Source organism: Meleagris gallopavo, chromosome 7 (genome assembly GCF_000146605.3).
Source record: "Meleagris gallopavo isolate NT-WF06-2002-E0010 breed Aviagen turkey brand Nicholas breeding stock chromosome 7, Turkey_5.1, whole genome shotgun sequence".
In the NCBI taxonomy this organism is placed as follows: domain Eukaryota; kingdom Metazoa; phylum Chordata; class Aves; order Galliformes; family Phasianidae; genus Meleagris; species Meleagris gallopavo.
The window spans coordinates 10,523,214-10,545,969 of NC_015017.2; the positions used below are offsets into that span (position 1 = coordinate 10,523,214).

The 22,756-nt window shown below is 38.1% G+C and overlaps 1 protein-coding gene across 1 annotated transcript; it reads left to right on the forward strand.

Annotated features, from left to right (window-relative positions):
- Positions 1–6: 6 nt before the first annotated feature.
- On the forward strand, positions 7–5,409 carry MAIP1 (matrix AAA peptidase interacting protein 1). The gene is made up of 5 exons (XM_003207455.4): positions 7–116; positions 856–927; positions 2,202–2,328; positions 3,189–3,339; positions 3,630–5,409. Exons 3-5 carry the CDS (start codon positions 2,211–2,213, stop codon positions 3,706–3,708), a joined length of 348 nt encoding a protein of 115 aa, XP_003207503.3. The 5' UTR covers positions 7–116; positions 856–927; positions 2,202–2,210; the 3' UTR covers positions 3,709–5,409.
- Positions 5,410–22,756: the final 17,347 nt, after the last annotated feature.

Genomic DNA, 22,756 nt, shown 5'->3' on the forward strand with positions numbered 1-22,756 from the left:
TGGTGCGCATCACCAACCCCCTGGCGTGGCTCCGCACCCGCTTCTACTACCTACTCATCCGCCTCTACTTCGACTCGGAGTTCAGCATCGAGGAGTTCACGCGCGGCGCCAAGCAGGTGAGACCCGGCGCGCCGGCCGGTGGCTCTGGGGTTAATTAAACAGCAACGGAGAGCGGGGGACGTTGAAGTGCCTGGGAACCCGAGAGGAAGCCGGGCAGAAGCACGCCAAACTGTTTGCGGCGTGTGCGGAGCGCTGTTTTACTTTGCTCTTCCTTTCTCGTTAATTTTTACGCGCGGTAAAGCTCAAAGCACGGTGTCAGCATTTCGCGTGTGCGCCGTTTGGACACGCTGAAGTGCTGCTGCGTGTGACGCTGCCTACAGAACTCAGGGAGTTGGGAGGCTGTGTGCCTCCAACGTTTAGGGACTACAGTAGATTCAAAAACAAATTTTTTTAGTCCTGAGCGTCTGTTTTGAGTGGGACTGGGAGGTGGCTTTGGAAGGGGCTGGGCAAGTGGGCAATCGGACAAGAGAACATTGGCTGGAAGGACATGGGTCATTTGAATTACTCAAAAAAGGGTAAAAACATCTGTAGGCCATTGTGATATTTTCACAGAAAGGCACTTTTTTGCCTTTTACCATAACTGTCGTGCTTTAAATGGGAAGAACTCCTAGGCTTTTATCAGTTAATAGAATCCCTTTTTTAATGCTGGTTTAGTTCCAATGGTGATATACCCTGTAAACGTTGAAGTCTTAAATCATACAATGTTTAGGTAGCTTGTCCTATAACAGTGTATTTGCCCAAAGAGTAAGCAAACTCCAAATTATTTATTTATGTATTTCTCTTTTATTTCTGCAGGCTTTTTCTGTTGTTTCACAGCTGCTGTCTCAGCGTAAACTTGACTTGCTGGACGGCCTGGTTTCAGCAGAGGTAAATACTTCCATCTCTATTTCTGCCAGTTGATGTTTTCTATTATGAAATAAAATTAAGATACAAAAAAATGTTCTTGCCACTAAGCATAGGGACCAGTTGCCAAAAGGATTTCTAGTGTACCTGTCATTTATGAATTCCAAATTGCTGAAGTTGTCTTGGTCTTCCCCAGGGACAGAGGTAGCATATGCATCAGTCAAGAGGAAAAGATGCTTCAGGGCTGTATCCACCCTGTTCCTGGATTTCAGCTTGGTTTGTGCTATTGCCACCAATGCCTTTGCTACAAAATTTTTGGCACTATTATAGTGCATCTGTGCTGGATGGTCTTACCTCCTCTCTGAGCAGAGTTAGCAATAGACTGTGATTTTTTTTCTACAGATTTTTGAAAAAGCATCTCCTTTTCCTCTGTTCATCTTAAATTCTTCAGATCAGAGTGTGCAGGAGCCAAGACTGATACCACACTACTGTCTTGCTCTGGTTGGTGAAATTCATACTTGCCATCCACTAGAAGCTAATGTCCTCTGGTAAAGATGCACGTACTTCCATGCAACCTCTGAATTTGTTTTTCAAAAGTGGCAGTTCAAGTTAGAATTAAAAACTGAATATGAGTTAAAGGTGTGCTGCATGACTTAGTCTTTTCTTGCAGTGCCTTGTTTTGCGGTGCTTGAGGTGATGCTTCTGTTCTGCTAGTGCCCTATGTCCTTTCTACGTAACACAGTTATGTACATCTTAGGATGCTCAAAAGCTACGACTGTGTGATCTGTAAGTTAAGTCCTAAAAGAATGGTTTTCCACTCTTTACTGATTGGCAAATGTCTAAACGTTTTTCAGTGGGAATGTGGATCCTGAAATGGCAAAGTTAAACTTAGTGGTAATGGAACTGATTTACAAAGAAATTGGTGAGAACTGAGAAATGATTGAATCAAAACGTAAGGAATATGCATATAGTGAAGTCAGCAGTGCAAAGGCAGAGTGTAAGTATCTTTGTGGAAGCAAACTTAACTGGTATTTTCTGGACTTACATGCATTGCTATGCAACTCCTGCTTTGACAGTATATTTTCTAAACATTTTCACCAAATTGAATATTAAATGGATCTTGTTTAGTATGGTTAACTAGGGCTTGGGAGTGCCCAGTGCTTTGCTCATTCTTGCTGTATGTTTTACAATCTTAAATAAATGTTATTCCAATATAGCTCATTTTATTAACTGTTATAGATAAAGTTGCTACTTCAGCTTCCTAATAAAGAACTAAGCACGAGTTTTTCTGAACTTAGGTACTTCAGATGTTGAAGGAAAAGATTTCTTCACTCTCTGAGAACCATAGGGATGCTTTAGCAGCTGACATGGATGCAATCATGTACACAACAGAAGGAGATGTTCGCATTTACTACGATGATGATGGTATGCTAGAATTCTAAAGCATTTTTGCAATGGGTGGTCTTTTTCCTGGCGTTGCTCTCTGTATGAGTGGGGTTTTTTAATTTTTTTCATTCCTTGTTCTTTTACTTGCACTTCATCTGTACATAGTTCCCTAATTTCCTTTTAAACCAGAACTCGATACTGTTTGTAAATTATGGTACTGTTTTGACTTCTGTGTAGGTATTCCTTCATTCCTTTTTCATGATTTTGACTTTCTGTTGTTAGTCTTTAATCTCAAACCACTTGAGCAGTGACTGTTCTATATGCAGAAGGCTGATTGCTTTAGCAATGAAAATACATACGTTCCAGGAATAATAATTAAAACTGGATAATGAAAGACGTTTTACTGTCTTCACTACTGTTCTGCTTTCATGGGATATAGTTACAGAACACTGGTTATTTTTTTAAGCTGGTGTTAAGCTTAAACAAGTTTTCTTTTGTTTAAATACTAATATTGCATGCTGTCTTCTGTCAAACACAGTTGAGGTGAGTCTTGGAATCAGAATTTCAGATTTTCAAACCAAGTGAGCTTTTTTTCCTGCTTTTGAAGGTAGAGATTTTTTTTTCCCTGTTCACTTCTGAAATTTAACTCCTTTACTTTCTTTTGTAGTATGACTAGTTGACTTTTGACCTTGTGATAACCATCTTTCTTATACATTTAGATTGTATATGTTCTCATGAGGTAATGAAGAAAAGCTCATAAATTGCATATCTTTCTCCTGATTGTATTTTTGTTACTGCTTAACAGCACAAGTACTGCTTTAAGCAACTTTATTGTTAACTATTTTGTTATACATTTTTTTCATAAACATGAAGTCTACATCATGCTTTATTTTCAACAGGAAGAAAGTTTGTCAGTATCTTGATGCGTTTCTGGTATCTGAATGGTGCTAACTTACCTGATGAAGTACCAGGTGAAACCAAAGTCTTCCAGATTGTGTTTGGAGACGAAAGCACTAAGGAAAAAAGACATATTTTAACAGCAAACTATGAGTAAGTTTCCTTGCCCCTTGTATGTCCACAGGCTAGCTGTGTGGAAACTAGTTTGGAATTGAAAACATATGTGTTGTGTCAGTGCAGAACATTCATTAAGTATTTAAAGTATGTAAAGAATTAATATATATTTTTTTATTTGGTGCATAAGCATCGTTCTATGAGGTTTCATAGGAATAATACAGAAGTGAAGTATTTCTTTCCTGAATTTCTTCCTTGTTGATATTAGTATCTCTTCAAAGATCAGGTAAATTTTAATGACGCTTTGATTCCTTTGTTGTCTTTTCCAGGTTCCAAAGGGAATTTACAGAAGGAGCAAAACCAGACTGGACAATTACACGAATTGAACATCCAAAGCTATTAGAATAAATGCTTTCTGCAGAATCTTTACATTATAAATGTTCTGTTGTTACAAATATCAGATATTTTGGTCTATTTTTTTTTTCCTCTTTTCCAAAAGGGGGGAAGAACTTTGTATGTTTGATTTACCCAAAATTGTTTCTGAAGTTTACACTATGCTGAGACTTTGCAATAAAGCCTTTTCCATGGAACAGGCTGGTACAGATTTAGTTGGTACAAGTGCTCATCCAGGGCATTTAGATGGCACATTTTCACAAAGGCCAGTATAATGGGGATGCTGACTTCTTTTATTCTGAGAAGAAAGAAATGCTACTACAACACTTTCATGGCTGCTGACCCTTCTAAATTACCTTCATATGTTTGTTTCCCCAGGGACTGTGCAGTATGTAACTGAATAATATGCGAGATGAAATAGCAGTAGATGGGTTTCTTAGATTGTCTATCTTCAACAGTTCAGTTTGAGGTAATGTCATTATTGAATGTATTTGAGATTAGGAAACTTAGAGCCATTATTAGTGTTTGGTGTGAGATTGGAATTTAAAAAATCTCTTTAACATCACACTGGGAAAATGGATCGTAGATTTTTTTATAATAAAAATGATATTCCTTTCAATTCAGTAACTCGCAGATAATTCCAAGTTCAGAAGTTTGTGTTAGAATAATCAGTCTAAAACTTGAATTTAAGAGGACCTGATACCATAGCTAAATGAATTCTTGGAACTGCTTGTAGAAGAAATGAGCAAATCATTATATAACGACATAGAAAATCTAAAATCCCTTTTAAAAATCTTGTACAGTTGTTAGATGGTAATGGGCATAAGCACAGCACAGGTGGTCAGGGTGCAGAGGGGAGCTGTGTTTCAATACTGGCCACTTCTGAAGCAGTTCAAACCCCTTCATATGGTGCCAATATCTCTTTTTCATTTACACTGTATTGTGTTCCAGCTCCAAAACCCTATGGTTGACCTTGAGTTTCCCCTCTGGTGCTTTCTGCCAGCAGCTCCAGGTGGGGCCATTCTCTATGACTTTGTAGTAGAACACATTTTTTACATCTCATCTTGTCCAGGCTGGCTCTAGGGCTACTGCATGAACTATCTTTTGTTTAATTTGTACAAAGGCTTGTTGTTGCTCAGGGCCTTATGTAAAATCGTTTTTCTGGGTCACTTGGTAGAAGGGGGGTTACGGTTAGACTGTAATCCAGTGCATGCATTGTCCAGAAATCCACAACACATAAAAAAGCTTGTGTTTCCTTTTTGCTAGTTGGTGGGGATGTAGCAGTTATTTTGTTGATCACATCTACAAGGATCTGATGAACTGGACTTCCTGACCCTACTTTGCATTACGACAAAACTGGTTTTCAGAATTGAGTTATATTACTTATATATTACATGTTATATATGTAATGTGATAATCTTTTTCTAAGACTTTCTCCATGTTTTGGCATAACAAAGAATAGTGACTTCTCGGTTGGTTTTCTGTGGTCATGAGATGAAATTGAGTACATTTGGAGGGACTGAGGATTTGATGAATGTACTTTTCTCATAGATCACAACTAAGGTCAAGCAAGATAAATATTTCTTAAAGCATTAACCTAATGATGTGAGATACGTTTGTAATGCAAGTCATAGTCTGTAGCCTCTGTAGTCTCTGTTCCATTCCTCTCATTCCTGAAGTAAACATTTCTTTTTCATAAAAGAATGAATTAGTCAATGTTCGAACTACGATGATAAGACTTACTTGCCGCCTTAGTACTGTGCTGAAAAGTACAGACACTTCTCTGGACTTCCAGTGCTTATTATTGCCTGAGTTACGATGAATTGCATGAGTTGTATGTTAAGAATGTTGGTTCTGCATGGAACAGATATCAGTGAATATTATGACTATACCAAGCTTTTACATTTCTTTCTAATCAGAATTGAGATAGAGATCTGTGGTAATGTGACAGGGAGAATGCCAGTGGTCTTTGAGTTTGAGCTCTTTAATTCTTTTAGTTATCTGTGGGGATTTTTCCACTCTTTTAACTATAACTGGTTTTGAAATATGCTTTAACATTATCTGTAGTTGTTTTAAATATATTGGTATCCAATACTGCAATTATCTTAAACTTCTAAATTTTTTCTTCTTTTCTGAAAATCTCTGATAAGAGCATGTTAATTGCAAGACTTAAACCAGTATTATTTATTGGGTGGTGTGGAAATTCTTCTCTCTGATGTTGTTCAAGGTTAAAATAAATAAATAAATAAACCTTCTGGTTTTGCATTGCCAGCCCAAATGTAGCTACTCCTACCACTCTAAGGTACAAAATGGATTTAGTGTATTCAAGCTAACTCCTAAAGAATACCTTGGTAGATACTATGAAGACTGTCCCAAGTTCTCATAGCTAAAAGGATATGGGGTTGTTTTACGTAATTCTGATCCAAGACTTACAGTCAAAGTTGGGGAAGAATATTGTCCTTTACTTCAGCGGTTTCCAGTGATGCCACTCAAACAACTTATCCAAAACTGATACAAATAATTTGTGTTTTTTAAAAGTGCGAAAGATGCTTTGCTAGAGATATTTTCCTGATTTAGAAATAAGCAATAGACATTCTAAAGAAGTACATGTACCATACTGTGTGTGGTTTTGCTATGCTTCCTGCCAAAAATAAGGGAAAAATAAAGTAAATCCAGGGTTAGTTCTCGACTTAATAAATGTATGTTGAAGAATGAATGTACTACCCCAAAAATGCTGAATGGGATCACTAGAACAGTCTGAGCTTCTGTGTCACAGCATGCGTTCTTGCTCCTAAATTATCTTGCTTATCTTGTCTTAGACATCACTTTAGAGGTGTGTTTGGATTTGAGTTTGCTTTATTTGCCTTCCATCTCCTTTTCTGACTTCTATTTTTGCTGCTGTAACTCATGGGCAATTGTAGTTGTGTTTTACAGTCTATGCATCCTATACATACAAATCTAGAATATTTGCAGACTTTTTCACACAGGCTGTAGTAATTCTTGAAAACAGTGTTACTAGGTTTGTTAGTGAGTTTTAGGGTAAAATCCATACCTGTTAGCCAGGCTGAAGTTACTGATTCATTTTACACAGAGCATTGAGGTTACAAGGTGTCTGGACTAGGACTGAACTGTGAGATGTAAAATACCACATCCTTCTCATTGAGTAAAAAGGTGCTTCTTTAGGTTCGTACAGGGTTTGGGAAGACTGTACATTCATCAGAAACTCTGGTCATGTTTCCTGTTACTGTCACTGCTCAATTGTAAACAGCTGCTTGGTACATTTTCAGTTCAAATCCAACTAGGTTTTGACGAGTGTCAATTAACTCTGGCCAACAAGGCCCCATTAATTTGCACATCTCACTCACCAGTAGATGGCCTTGGTTACACAGCTGGGAAGTGGCTAACATTAATGAATGTAAGCAGGATAAAAGATAAAATAGTAGAGGTGCTTATTCCTATTCGAGTGCTGTTTAAGTCATTTAGATTTAAGAACATTAGTCTTGATGTTCTTACGGGCTTTCATCCTGAATCAGCCATAGCATCATCTCTCTGTGCAGTGCCAGAGAGAAGTGACGATTTCACAGCACGAAAGATGAGTTGTAGATGTGAATTCATTCAGGCACCTCAGTGTCTGACACAGCAAACCTTAGTTTTGTATTCACATTTTAAAGTATGTTTATCCTGTTGATTTTGATTCTTTTCCTAGTGTTGTCCTGATTAATTTGGAGTCTACAGTCAGCTTTTTTCAGTCTACAAGGCATGTTCAAGTGTAACCTTATCTTTACGGGGGGTTGTACTTGGTTATTTTCAAGTCTTATCAATGCAAAATTGCTCAGAAGTGAAAATCAATTGTTTGCCCTTCAAAAGTGAGTGAGTTCAGTATTTTCCTTTAGTTGTGTTGTGGTTAAACTCCTTTTCTGTCTGATGTGCTGCAGCCACACTGGCTGCACGTTGGGGGCCTTTTAGATTCTTTGCAGGCTGTGTGCTTATCATGTCTCTGGCTTGCACGGGTTGGGATACAAGCACGTGCTAGAGGAGTGTTTCTGTTTTTACCTCTTTCACGTGCGGATCTGAAGCCTTGGCTTATAAGCATTGCACCAAGCACAGGAAGAGGCATTTAGCTGTTAGCAAACGGAGCATTGCCTGTACAGCTGTGCTTTCATTCTTCTAAGGGAAAAGCAGCTGGCCTAAATGGAGTTGCACAATGAGTACTGCCCACAATATGTTGTACGGATATACTTCCTTATCTTTCACCTTTTCCACTGTTGATGTGCTGTTCTTCCATTTTTCTTACAATCCTGCTATATAGGAGTGTTGAATAAGTCACTGTACAGCTGTAGCACTGTTGAAAACACTCCTCAACTATGTCTCTTAAACATATTTAAATGATGTATACTTTTTCATAGTAAGCTCCTATTGAAGTTGGTGGGAAGATTGTCATGAGCTTTAATGGGAGGAGCGGAGTGTAGCTTTTTTGCTGCCTTTGGACTGATTCCCTCAGAAATACAAGCGAGTTAAAATTAGATGTGTTGTAGTTTCCCGTGTGTGCCATTTTCTCCTTCTTCTATCACAGAATAGGACTCTTCATAGCGAGTTTTGTTTCACAGTGTTCAGGAACTGAGCGATGTGAACAGGACAAGCAAGCAAAATACACATGTAAGCAAGGTCAGATCACAGAGCTGTCAGGTTAAGTTTGTCCACATGGACAAATCTAATGTTTTAGTGTTGGAAATTTTCTGTCTCTGATCTGCTAACCGTTGCACCTGGCAGAGGAGATGGTGTCTCAGCAAGGACATAGCCCTTAGCCTGAAGGATGAGATTTAGTGTGTGTAGGAGGCAAGTGTTGACTTTAACATTTGTCTAGATTATATGTTGCATTTGACAGTAACCTTTTACATAATAAGCTATTCTTGTACTCTGATTTGTGCATGAGGGAACTATCTGGATTTCCAAAATAGGAACTGAAGTCCAAATGTAAGGTTGCAGAGATTTCACAGTATGTTTGCGAAACTGCCCAGGTAAAGTTACAGTAAATCAGAGCAGCTGTGGGTTGTCTCTGCCTTATGGTAATTAGAAACTAGCAGAATCTTAGAAATCAGGAATGAAAAAGGTTGTGAAGAGAAGGAATACCTTGATAATCCCTCTTTTGAATTTTCTGAAACCACTTGGCACGTGCAACATCCGTAACTTAAGTACCAGCTGCTCAATCTGGAGACCTAAAGCTTCAGCGGTGCAATTTGAGCATGTGAGTATTCTTGTTAAAGCCCATGGGTCTGTTAGCATGGTAGTTTGTGCTCCCGGGTGTTACGCTGGTTTGGAATCTTCTATTTTCCTACCTATAGTACAGCCAGGTCAGTAGTTCTGATGTTTTTTGTTTGTTTGTTTGTTTGTTTTTTTAAATTTAATGTATATATGGTCTTATAAATTGAGAATATGAGTAATGATTTGGGATTTTTATTTATGTTTGGAGGAAAGAGAGTTGAGGAACTGCAGTATGAAATGAAGAACAAGCTAATGGAAGTGAATTTGTGTAGCCCATAACTCATGTCATGCATAACTCATGTCATGCAAGGCATTGACCGTTGAACAAGTGAACATTTAATCACTGCTTGCTTGATCAGGGTGGAAACTGAGTCAGAAGGTGGTCTGTCCTGGATTGACAGCTGCTTGAAATCTCATTTCTTTTATGTTCAAAGTACATATATTATTAAAATCCATAATGAGCTCAGGCAAGCACTTTGTGCTTTTTAATTATTATTGGCCTAACTTCTATCTTCACTTGAGGCCAAAGCTCCCTATAGCAGAACCCTCTGAGCCGATAGCCTGTTCCCTATGCTCCTGTCATTAGCATTAAGCCAGCTGTTTTCTGAGGTAGCAGGTATTTTCATAGGTAGAACAAAATGTTTTTTAAAAGCCTTTTTCTTATCTTATTTTTTGCTCCCACAGCTTCTGCCTTAGAAACCCATAAGAAATCACTAATCCTCTGGGTGTAGCGTGCAGTGTTTGTTGGCAAGGGTTAGGATTTCCATTTTACTTCTGCTGAGAAGTACTTTCAAAAGACATAATTCCTGCTGCTGTCATTCAAGCATGGTGCAACCCAGCATTGAGAGAATTAAGCTGCGTGACTGCACTCTTGCTATCATGTTCCAGCTCTTGGTCTCAGAGGAGGGTAAAACATTTGTACAAGTACTTGTAAAGGTGGTAAACTCACTGTGGCTTGGATTCCAAACTATTACACTGGGGATATACTTAAAACTTAACACTGTAGTGCAGTTTTAGAAGCAAATTAATGGGTGATATTTTAACGCCAAATTCATGTCGGCCTTCATCTTTGTCTCAGCAGAGAGTTCTGCATTAAAACAGTAATTATAATAAAACTTTTGGTATCGTGATTTGTGTTTTAAGGGAGGGTGGTTTTTTGTTACCCTTCACATTGTCTCTGTTTTTTGTTTGCTTGTTTTTTATTCTAACTCCCTAACCAGCAGTTAGGGATGGAAAAGTTTTTCCGCTGCTAATATTATAGACTTCTGAGGGAAAAAAAAGCCAGATTCCTTCTGATAAATCATTCTCACGTGTTTTGGGTTATAGTTCCAGTTCCTGGATTGTAAAGAAGATTTCTTCTGAATGCCAAATTGATAAGGTTCATTATCTTCCTCTGCAGCGAAGGCTGTCATTCCTCATGAAATCATTACTGTGTCTCTTCCAGTCAGTTTTCTTCCAGTACGGTGTCCTTGGGCACAGCTTGAGACCCTGAGGTCTCCTGAGGCACAGAAGACCCTGAAGTATCAGATCTCCTTCATTTTGCAGCTTCTTGCTTTTATTTCACTGAAGCGTGTGGGTTTCAGGCAGGGGCAGCTGCATGAAACGTAGTCCTTGCTTTGTACCAGAGATTTCCTTAAGTCATCTAATGGCTTCTTCTGGCAAAAAACTGAAATTATAATAGCAGGAATAGAGGAAGGAGACCAAAGGTTGTTGGTAATGTGAGATTCAAGTAAAGAGGAAACTGACTTTTCAGAACAGAAGCTGTAACAGCCCTGAGGTGGGAAGTATGTTTTGAAAAACTGAGCAAAATAAAATCATGGAGACCCTCTCCAGTGTTCTGGGTGGATGTTGTTTTCTACTGACCTCTGTTAAAAGTCATTTAAATGTTAAATTTTCTCCAAAATTTCAGTGTTGTACTCGTTTGGATACCACCTCATGTGAGAAATCATATCAGAAATTATATGAGAAATTATTCTTTCAACTAATAGATTGACAACCTAAATAAACAACAGAATCTATGATGCAAGACCTTTGTTCTTTCTTTTTAGCCACAGTCAGTGCCTTCTCATGAGAGCAATGTATTCAGTTTGCAATCTGATTTGTACAGTGGCTAATTCAAGGCCTGATATGTAAAATTTCTGTTCATTCAAAAGCACTCACCTAGCCAATTTTGTGAGCACAAATGCTTACTTTTTTTCCTTTAGCTTCTGTGCTGCTTTATGAAGATGGTGGCCTTGTAACTTGATTTTTCCTTACTGCTAAACTTTTTTGAACTGTTGCTGGACATCTGCTTAGCCTTGTCTGTACCATTTGGGTGTAGAACGATGTACGAAGCCAAGGACTTAAATGGATTTGTTGCTTGCTTTGTCTAGCTGGTTTGCTGCGCTTTGTTGTTTGTAAGAGATAGTGTGGGGGAATTTGAAATCCTTTTCTCATATCTTTTAAATTTTTGTTTACATTCACAACAGGCTGCCTGTTTTAATAATCTTCTGTATTTCCCCCTAGTGGACTATGTTTCCTGTGTTCTCTGTGAACAGCATCATATGGAATTGTTTCGCCATTTTCACATTCTCACTGATTGATTTGAAGAACTATTTTGGAGATTTTATCCAGATTATATATGCTTCTTCCAGATGTGTGTCAGATCTCCGTGTTCCTCACTTGGTCCTGAATGGACTGGTGTGAAATCCATACATACATCTCCACGTGTTTCCATTTTCCTTGCCCGCATTTCTCTTTCATTTTTTCTTGAAGTCTTAACATCATATTGCAGTGTGCCTTGACTGAGTGCATAGTAATTGCACATATGGGTACTGAAGGGAAGTGACTTGGTCATGTCACTTCGGATGTTCTGAAGCTGATAGTCCTGGTTACTGTTGAAGACATCTGGAAATGTTTTCCTGTATTTTTTTCTAAATGCTGCATCCACCAAACTTCACAAAGTGAATCACTGTATAACCTTGTAACTTCTGCCATCACAGTTCTAAATGTTGCAGTGCTTCCTAGTTGATATTCACAGGGTTGAAATTGCTCATATCCTGTCATTTTCGCGTGAATTATTTTGAGTCATGTTTTATTTGCATGCCTTTTCTCATTTGGCGGTCTCTGGTATGTATCAACTACGTGCATTTGCGCATCGATCCAAAGGTTTGCTGTAGCAGAATCAGTTAATTTCTTATGCTTCTTTGCTTGTTCTTTTGTTTTAGCTTTTGTATTCCACACTTTTCCATTTTCAGTGGATATTTGAGTGTCTGGCCCTAACTGCAGATCAAAGATTCTCAGTGCCTTACTCCATCCCAGTGTTTTTAATGGTGACTTTTACCAGTGCAAATGAGAATGACACCAAGAAAGTGTGCAAGAAGATAGAAGTTTTTTTCCTTGGGAAGAGAGATTTGGATTTGTAATTCTTCTTTTTTTTTTTTTTTTTTTGTCCTCCAAGGCAAGAGCAGAGTGTGCTGTATGGAGTATCTTCAGACAGTGTGAAAGCTACTGAGTGATTGATATTATACTGAAATGGACCTGCTGGAATTCTTAAACTGCACTGTAGAGCTGCATGCAGGCATCATTAGGCAGGTTTTCGTTACATGGTTTTTTTGAATGGGATGCCTTGTGTCAAAAGGCATGAATTATTCAGAAGGGCCAGAAGACATGTATAAATGTATGACATGGCAAAATAATCATACCATTTAAAGCTTTGTTTCACTTTACCTACCTTCCTTATGCTTAGCTCTTAGGTATAATGAAATTCCTAAAGAACAACTGTATGTTATTGTGATTGTGCACTGCTTCATATTTTCTGGCTGTCCACGATCTGCCTCCAGTATTAGTACTGCCTTGGTACATGCTTTCAAGGCATGTATTTGGCTTTTTTGGGCTCTGGTTGTTCTATGTCATCTAATGAAGCTCTAACTAACCTTTTACCCGTGATTTTAACTTAATACTGTGATTGAGATAATGCACAGTTCTGTACTGGAACAGATATAATTTCAGATAGTGCTTTTACAGGGTAGAAATGAGTTAACATGCTGCATTCCGGGAAACATTATTTTATGTGCTGCACACAGTGAAAGTCTGATCATACTGAGTTATGTCTTTTCATGATTTTTCACCTCTCTTTTAGCATGTATGGCAACACAGGTGAAAATCTTAATTTTCATTTTTAAGACGTCTCAATTTTTCTGTAGGATATAAGCTACATTTTTTTTTTCTCCAGCATTGTCACACAATAACTCAAATTCCAGTTTTTGAAAGCAGGTTTATAGGAATCAGGTGTGTAAAAGAAGGCACTTCAGATTTATCAGTTGCTTATGCCTTTTCAAAAGTATTACCCTTGGTTTCTTCTTGTGAAAGAAAAGACAAAGCCATTTAATTTTGTCCACAGGCCTGAGCACATAGGGGTTTTCAGTGACTTATTGTTTTTAGGCAGTCGTGATGCTGCATGGGAACTGAGTCATGGCTTGAACCCCTGATTGAGCACCTGGGGAAAGAACCTGGTCAGCCCTGAGACACAGGTGGAGGCAGTTCAGCTGTGTGACTGGAAGGAGTGCAGCCTGGCTGCCCCTCTCTTAGACCTTATTGAAGGGCTGACTGCCACTGGGGAAGGATCTCTTTCTGGAGACCCCTCCTTGGTGATGCTTTCCCCTGTGAACCTGGAATCAGGCCTATCACACTGCAGGTTTTATGACTCCAGATTTAGATTCCTTTTGTAGATCTGAGACTGTTCCCCAGTTTGGTTTGTTATAAGGACTGCTTGGAATGTGTTCTTGAGTCTTACTGTGTGTGTTGCTTTGTCTCAGAACAGAAGCAATGACTTTGAGCTGCATCCAGTGATGAGAGATAAGCTCTGCTTGCTGTGAAACCACATCTGTTCTATTCTTGCAAGGCTTTGGAACAGTGAATGGTTCTAAGGTGTTACATGCAGAGCAGCCTGGCTGCTCAGAATAGTTGTGTGTTGTGGTTTCTTGAGAGGAGCTCTACTGTCTGAGCCAGCCCTCTCCATGAATCAAATTGCCCAGTGTTTGTGCTTCAAATACTGTGCTGACCTATATACCAGACTAAAGCTTCCTTTTCTAATGTTGACTTAAGACTTAAGTGTCAGTGGCCTGTTTTTCTACACTATAGTTATTTTTCCTGTATAACAGTCCTCTGGGATGTATAAAAAGCCAAATTCAGACTTCTTGGCAGTCAAGATGGGGGAAGAAGAAAAGGTTACTGCAGGACACTGATATAAAGCGGCAGACTTTGAAATAGTGCAACTCATAGCATTTTGGTTCAGAGACTTATGCTCTGTATTACTAGCTAAAATAGGAGAAATGCAGCCCTGGTATCTCTTATAAGCACTCCTTTTTGTGAGTTTACCTCAAAGCTTCATCTTATACACTATAACCCAACCTTCTTGTTAATTGTTCTGAAACTTTAGAAAAGGAAAGCAGAAGATACTTCCAGCCTCATGTAGGTCTCTGGTTAACAAAAGAGCACTGTTCCTCTTTTACAGAAAACAGAAAATAGCCAGTGGTGACAAAAACTCTCTGTGCTCATCCTTGTAATTAGAATACTGCTGCAGGATGTGATGCTTCTCAGGATCCACATGTGGCAGTAGTTAGCACAGTGCTGCTTACTGCCCACACCAGAAACAAGCCAAAGAAAGAAGTGAGGTGTACTCATCTCCTTTTTTTTCCCCCCTGACTACCTATTCCCTCTGCTTTTTCTTTTTTGTTTAAAAGAGCATGTCTTAGAACTGATTCAAAAAAGAGTATGGACTGCTCGAAAATCTTTGGGTCCTTTGCTCACATGCCAGCCTCGCCCAGCAGTTGTTGGCTTTGGGAAATGCAAGAAATTATCTCATGCAGTCAAAAATTGTGGAAATAGCTTAATATTTGTGGAAGAAACAAAACAAAACAAACAAAAAAAACCAATGCTCTGCAAACTATTTTGTGTTATTCTTACTTTGAGTATGTACTTTCATTGAAGGCATCTTTCTGAAGTTTTTCTGTGTGTTTGGGGGTTAGGACTGTGTGTTATCCAGTACTGCTGAGACTAATTAATCCATATGCTTCAAGGAAGGTTTCAGACCTGTGTGAGGCATAACAATTGGTAGCAGGATTCAGTAACACCGCTGAAACTTGTTTGCAGATGGAGATAATATACATATTTTACATATGTAAATACATATAATGTAATTGCCTGAGCTAGCTGACTCTCCATGTGGAAGGAAGGAAGGACTTTATATCTTTCCATCTGCACTGGCAGTTAAGATCCATTTTTCTGTCAGGGCAATGTACTTTAAGGAGTGGGTAGCAGCCTTGCCCAAACTGTACTTCATAAATCAAAGCCTTTTAAATCCAATTGTGCCTGCTGCTGTCACCTGAGGCTTATGCTTTTCTACCTTCTGTGGTAAGGAAGATTTTAAAGTGCTATTAGGAGTCAAACCTTTGGGCTTTCTTCTTTCCTTTTGGGAAGGCAAAATATTTCTCCTCCCAACACAGGAAAATTTGAATACACTGGGATCACTGGCAGTCTCAGTAGTCCACTTAAATATGTGGCTTTTTTTTAAATTTATGTATGACTATTCACAAAACTCCTCACAAGATACTAAAATTATATTGTCCAAAAGAAATGCGTAAGAATGCATAACATTCTCTTGTGCAGAAATGAGATCAGGATGGATACCCTTGTGTTTAAAGTGTTCAGTTCATGTTCTCCTGTGCAGAACATCATCTATAATTTTTGTATCCATTGTACTACAGGCTGTAACCCCACCTTCCTAAGTAAGCATTCATATATGAAGATTCAAAGATCCACACATGATTATTTTTGTTACAAATCAACTTTCAGTTGGTAAACCCACTTGTTGATTCTTCACAAGCCAACTGATTGTCGCTTATCTTTATTCATTTATAAAACAAACAAAAAGTGCACACACAACAATAAAACCTTTTTTTTCTAGAAGACAGTCACAGGTTTTTCCGAGCGCTAGTTTTAGAGTTGTCTGTTTCATATGTTTAGGGAAAGGATGTTGTTGATTTGAAGATAATCAGTTGTGGTGCTGGGTTTTGAGGTGCGATGTTTCCAGCTGTGCAAGACCCCGGCTGTCTTCCAGCATGGCTCAGTTGGGCCATGAGCTTGTCTGGTTTGTAACAAAGGGGCTCGGGATAAATGTGGTGTATGACTGCTCCCTGAAGTGCTCCTATTTCATGTGGTGGGGGGACAAGGAAAAGAGCAATGATGTTTCAAACTGGTTTTGTGGACTAGGGAACATTTCCTGGGGAAGAAAAGAGGGATAGGATGTAATGAGCATAGCTCTCTGAGGAGGGTGCTGCTTTGGAGTGCTGCAAGGAGCAATGCAGCACCAGTTGGGGCAGGCATGTTCTACATGATTTTCCCAAATGAAAAAGAAAGAATCTCGAAGGACAGTTTTGGAACATTTTTATTGTTTCTGTATGGAAAGCATATATTTTTCCTTAGCATAGCAGTTACATTTTCTGAGTCTGCATGCACTAGCTTGAATGCGCTGTTTAGAAAGAATATAAAATGCTCCCTGGTGGTAACATTTATCCTGTCCCTGCTTTCTTCCAGGGAAAAGAATGGCCTTCTTTGTAAACATAATTCCTGGAGATGGAAGTATCAGGATAAAGGGGTTAGTGGGTGGGCTCTTTGATATTCCCCAAGTCTGCAAAATACCATTTTTCCACATGCTAAAAAGAACTCTAGGCACATTCTTTCTCAGGAGATAACATTAAAGTTTTACTGAGAAGCAAGCAGGAGTTCCCACGAGTGTATGGGAAATAGCACAATGCAAAAATACTTATTTACAAAATAAAGCATGGAGCATCTCAGTGAGACACTGAGATGTTTGTCCTTTATAATGTCATGACCATGATGGAAAGCTCAAGTCTATTCTACCAAAGTTCCTGCCTTAACTAGGAGTTTTGATGCTCCAAGCTATTGCTAGGAATGCAGTACAGTCACCCGTAACATAAAAGACTGAGGAGCATGATTGTCTGTAGTGATAAATGCAAGCGATGATGCTAACATTATGAATTGTCCAGTGCTAAATCGTTGGCGTTTGTTCATTGGTTTGCTTACTGGCATTAGGAATTCACAGATGTTAAATTCCTTAGTAAAACATTTATTTGTATCAGACAGAAGGCACCACCAATGCTTCCTTTGTCCTGAAGTTTCAAAAATATTGACCTTGGGATAGATAGATATGCACATGAGTTTTTCATTATTTTGCATTAAAATTCAGGTGGATTTAATTTATCTTAGAGATAACTTTGGCCTGGTGTGTCTACAGAATTAGCCTGTAGTTCATTCATAGTTAAAGTTTGAAAAAAGCATGCAAAGACTGAAGAAGTTAAATAAATAAAATTGGTAACTTCTATAATTTGCTGTTTTGGTGACCACCATCTTTTTTTTTTTTTCCATCGTAGTGAAGAATCATCTAATAAAACACTGATGTTTGATCATGATGTCAAAAGCCCTGTGGGGTAAGTAAAGCAAATAGATGACTTACAAGTGAGCAAATACTACAAAAAAGCTATCAGCATATGTGTCTATAAAGGAGAAATGTCAATCAAATAATATCTTAAAGTTATTTTTCTGTATCTGTATTTTTGTTTCTCAGTACATGAAAACAAAGCACCTGGTTTATGATTAAAGGAAGGTAGATTGGTTCATTGTTTCCTTCCCACTCCAGCCACTTAGAACTCCTTTATGTTGCTTCCTTTACTGAAGTTGTAGATGTGCAGAAATCAGGAGTGCTGTTGTCTGGTTTGTGGAATGGTTGGTCACATATGGCAGATAGTTGTTAGTGATCTTGTTATTGTGAGAACTTAATTTTGTACGTGAACAGTGTTGGTAATGTATTTGTTGAAAACATTTACTTTAGAGATAATTCATAAACAAAAGAAAAAAACATCTGCATGCTTTTTTTTGGTTTTGTTTCAAGCAATTTGTCATAGCTATAGATGTTTACAAATGAATGCTTCTTTTCTTACAAGATTTGATAAGGATAATCTTAGATTCATCCCAGAAATTTTTGTAATCACTAAAATTGGTAAGGTTTATTTCACCTTTCAGTATGACAAAGATTAGAAATAGTTTCATGAATTTAGTGCAACCATTTAGAGAAGGAAATTAAATAGAAATGTTTCAACATCTTAGAAATCTCAGGTAAAATTTAAGTTGTCAGATACCTCTCATGAAGCTGAAACGTTGCAAGGTCATTCTGTCCTCCCTGCCTGTTTGCTGAAAGAATAATTCCTGGAATCCTAGGTGATGTTTGGAAATGTGAACTTGCTATCTGAAAGGCAATGTTTCAGTATAATGCCTTTAAAGTTATCTTTTAGATTGGAACTTGATGAAAAGTGAGGAAAGCATGAAGACTCATCTTAATAAAAAGGTTTCATGCTCCTTCTTTTCCCTGATAATTGATCAAATCCTTTTCAGAATGTCTGTAGCTAATTGTTATTTCCTTGTAATAATGTATGGTAAGTTTTAAATACTCCTACACTCAGGAGGGGAGTAGTCAGAAATGATGACAGTTTTGTTATTTATACTTTTATGTGGATGAAATTTATCTATTGTGCTCTGTTATCCATGTACCTAACAACAAATATTTTTTAGCATTCCTCTTTAGAATTGCTTGTTATGCTCCAGTACTGGAGCACTCTCCAAACCTCACATGTGTTGGAAATAAAATGTACTCCCGCCAGTCTCTGAATGTTAGTAAGGGCTAGAGTGGGCTCGTATGTTTCCACAGCAAGCTCAAGAGCGAGATCCAAAGGCTCTGAGAAAGCTCAACACGTTGCCAGCAAGTTTGGAACACATGGCACCTCTTTAAAATCCCTTCTCAGAGAAGAAAGATACTTAAAATAGACTCCTCTGTAACACCATGTGTAAGCTATTATCAGTCAAAACTTTTCCAAACTCATTGTTCAACATTCTGTAAAGGGAGCCTCCTCAAGCAGCAGAGAGCCCCTACCTCATGAAACGCAGAGGAAATGTGCTTAAAGCAGGAAAGAATCTTCCAATTTAAGACCCAAAGGATTTAGAGGTGCAAGCAAGCTTCTTACAGATATGTTATGTATTCTATATCGTTAATAATGTCTCTTTAAAACTATGCAGTGTTATTCTGATTTTTAAATGATGTTATCTGAGTGTTATGTGAGTGTGTTGCTTTTGTAAAGTTTCGAATAGCTTAACTTTTCATAAGAAGTTGATTTAGAATTGCTATGCTGGTTTTCATTACTTCAGTATTGTTTGGTTGAATTGTTAGGTTCATTAGGTCAGTTCTGTAAATGCTGCAGTAGCTTTACAATGCCACACAACTTGTCAGGCTATATTTTCTATTACTTCTCAGCAAAGAATGCTGTTAAGCTTCATCTGATTTTTGAAAGTGATCTATGCATATCAGCTAGCTCAATTATTTCAGTTCTTGATGGTGACTGAGGTTGTTGTGTATCAAGTGATTGCCCAGGAAATATGTCTGGTCCAAGAAGAGTAGCAGAGAGGACTGAGGGACTCTGTATGAAATCAAGACTTTAAAAGCTGCTGTCTGAATTCTACCATATTTAAGATGCATCATCATGCCGTGTGCAAAAAGCTGAATCGACTGCAGCTGGGAACAGCATTTTAAAAATAAAATTCTGAAGCTTTCAAGTTCACATCAATGATTAATTTAACCATTACTGCATAATAGTGAACTGAGAACTGAACAAAATTCCACACCGCTGACAGCATTTGATCAGTTGCAAATGAAGTAAACTCAGTGTTGTGAAGAATCATGGTTTAAAACCTCCACCATGTAAGTGAATAACGTTCCATTACTTTGGGAAGTGGTGAATAACCAAAATAACAAATTTGGTCAGTGGAGAAAATCCACTTCCACAAAGCTGAAATGGGAAATTAATTGAGGAAGTTACATGAATTTGGACAGCAGCCCAGTTGAAAAATTGGATCCACTTCACAAATGAGAATGTTGCCTTTTTCCACAGAGCTTGAATGTCTGCAAAGAGGAATAGTGATGGCTCGGGAGTACCTGTTTTCTATCAAATCCTGCTTGTCTTCTGAAAATTCCAGGGCATGTTTTATTGTATTGTAGTTTTTACTGAGTCCCTGCAGGTTTTCAGTAAATTAGTATATATCCCTGTTGGGAGGTTTTCCCTTCCAATCTGTTATAAGTAGTTAAAGCAGAAGTTAGTAATGCAGGTTCAAGCCTGATGGTGGAGCATGTTATGGAGGTGCACTAGAACAGTGATACTACTCTGAATTCAGTTCTGACCCTCTTGGTCTAAGGGCTCTGTGTTTGCTTTGTCTTTACAGCTGATTTTTTACTCCTAACAAGGAGACAAATTACAGTTCTCAAGATCCTCTTTCAATTTGCCTTGCTGAATTGTCAAAATTCCTATACATATGAAACATACATAGATGATTCTTGAATGTGTTTATCAGTGCTCACTAACACATAAAACCTTTGGTTGCTTAGCTCCATGAGTATCTCCAGGCTTGATTGACTCATCCCTGTATTTGGTCATATGACAAGTGCCCAGAAGTTTGTCATTTGAGAGAATGAGTAGTTATAATTTTGCAGGACACTGAGGGAGACATTAATTCATATTGCTTGTCCTTGCTCATATATGCAACGTTTAACCTGTTTTTTTGCTGTTTATATTACTCTTTTTTCTTCCAGACTCTTCGTGCCTGGCAGCATTTCAGCAAACTGCGCTCAGTTTTTTAGAGGCCTCCTCTAAGAAGTGAGAGTAATGTTGAAAGTAGGGTCTACGTTCCAACTCAATTCAATTTATAGTAATACATGGCTATTAAAGAGATGAGAGAGCAGACAGAACAAAAATGATACCTTTGCTTTTTCCAGTCCCATAAAAGCTTGAAGGCAGTGCATCCCTTTTATCATGGTTGTCCTGCAACATTTAGGCCAAGCCTGAACGCTGTAATTGCTGAAGACTTTGTGGCAAGAAGTTGCAGCTGTTTTTGTTCACATAATCTTCAAGCTAGTCAGGGCTTTCTTTCATCCCTACTTCTTTCACTCTAAATTAGAAGAGGTCTGAGCTTGGTTGGAATGTACAGTTGCTACCTACCTGTGGGCTGCATATCTGGTTATGGTTGACTTTTCTCTTCTGGATCTGACTGGAGATTCTTTGAACTAAAGAATGTAGGTTCTGTAAATTCAGCTCTAAAAATATGCTTATAACTTTTGAGTAAATAGCAACTGTCCAGAGATGATTCAACTGTCTTTGCAAGAGGTGTCATCAGTGAACAATCAGCTTACAGTTTCCATTGATGTGAAAGTTAGGAATATCGATATAATTTGTAGCCTGACAGATTAACATTTTTCTTGCAAGTGTACATATTTTTCTATTTTGAAGGAGACAGTTGCTGTATTTTTATATGCACTGACTACTCTGCTCTTTAAAAATAATATAAAGAGGCTGATGATAGCCAAGTGCGTAATGTAGACTGCTTGTCCAAACACATTCCTCATAAATTACACCACATCCTTCTAGCCCTTTCTAGAGCATATATGAATGTACAAAAGCAGATTAGAGGCTACCAGTACCCTAAGCTTGCTCCAAAAGACTTCAAACTGTAATTCTACTGTGAGGACTCTACATTGGAGTTGGCCACAGTGTGTAAATGTAGTCTGGGAGTGGCTGTTTTTTCTTGCTCCTTAGGGGATATCTAAAGTAAGAAGGAGAGATACTTACCTTCAAAGCAAAACATATTTCCATGGACAAGCAATAATGTCTGAACAGTATGTGTGGCAGGGATACTTTTGAGATAATGAGAGCAAAATATAATTGCTGCCTAAGCCCTTAGGAATATGTTTTAGGCTTCTTCCATTCCTACCCCCCCATAATTTCAATCTAAGGAATTCTATGATTGTTTCCTTCATAAATAGACCTACTCATTTGTGAATGTTTTCTCTTCATTCATCTGATGTAGCCCTCAGATTGTCACAGAGCTGTGTGTGTTTATCACTGTGACATTTGAAAGTATGTAAATGGCTTGCAGATGCCGTGCTGTGTTTAATCCAACTTGGCCATGCCAGTTTAACATACAGATGACAAAACCACACTGGCTCTGGGTATAATAACATATCTAGGTTTTCCTGCTACGTAAACACTTTTGTGTCTTTATTAATTAGAAACAGGTTCCTGTTTCTTTCCAAGTTCATGTGATATCAATCAGACTCAAGAATGAGGCACATACAGTATCTCAGTGATTTTACAGTTATACTGCCAGAGGATTGAAGAATAGCTGGGGGGAAATGTGTATGCATATACATAAATACATGTGTGTATATATAAAGAGAGAGAGAGAGAGAGTATGTATGTGTAAAAATTGAGCATAACCAATAAAGTTTCCTGGAGTATTTAATGTGACTGATGTATTTTAATACATATTTAATGTGGAATATCATTGACCTTAAACTTAAGTGAGTATTTTCTTTTCCTTACAACTTGAATATCTTCCAACGTGAACAGATCTTGAAGCTGATTCATGAATTGGCAAGAGCTCTGTGGTCTACTGAAACAAAAACATGAGAATAATGTTATTAATTATATAAATTTACAGGCAGAAAATCCTTTGAGTTGCCTGTTCATGAGAAGTAGATATCAGTAGCTTTTATCCTAAAGCGCTACTTCATAACATGGCAATATTTGAGCATGAAGTACCTACAATAGCTGTGGCCAGTTCTGGAGTTGTTAACCAAGGGCAAATGGGAAATAATGTCACTGTTGCTCATTTACTGACAGATCAACTGGCATGAATAAATGAA

What these genes read in the sequence shown, in the direction of transcription:
- MAIP1 (XM_003207455.4), top strand. Translation starts at nt 2,211, where the DNA reads ATGTTGAAGGAAAAGATTTCTTCACTCTCTGAGAACCATAGGGATGCT. An exon ending in CATTTACTACGATGATGATG is followed by an intron (nt 2,329 to 3,188) that starts GTATGCTAGAAT and finishes TATTTTCAACAG; the next exon opens with GAAGAAAGTTTGTCAGTATC. An exon ending in ATTTTAACAGCAAACTATGA is followed by an intron (nt 3,340 to 3,629) that starts GTAAGTTTCCTT and finishes TGTCTTTTCCAG; the next exon opens with GTTCCAAAGGGAATTTACAG.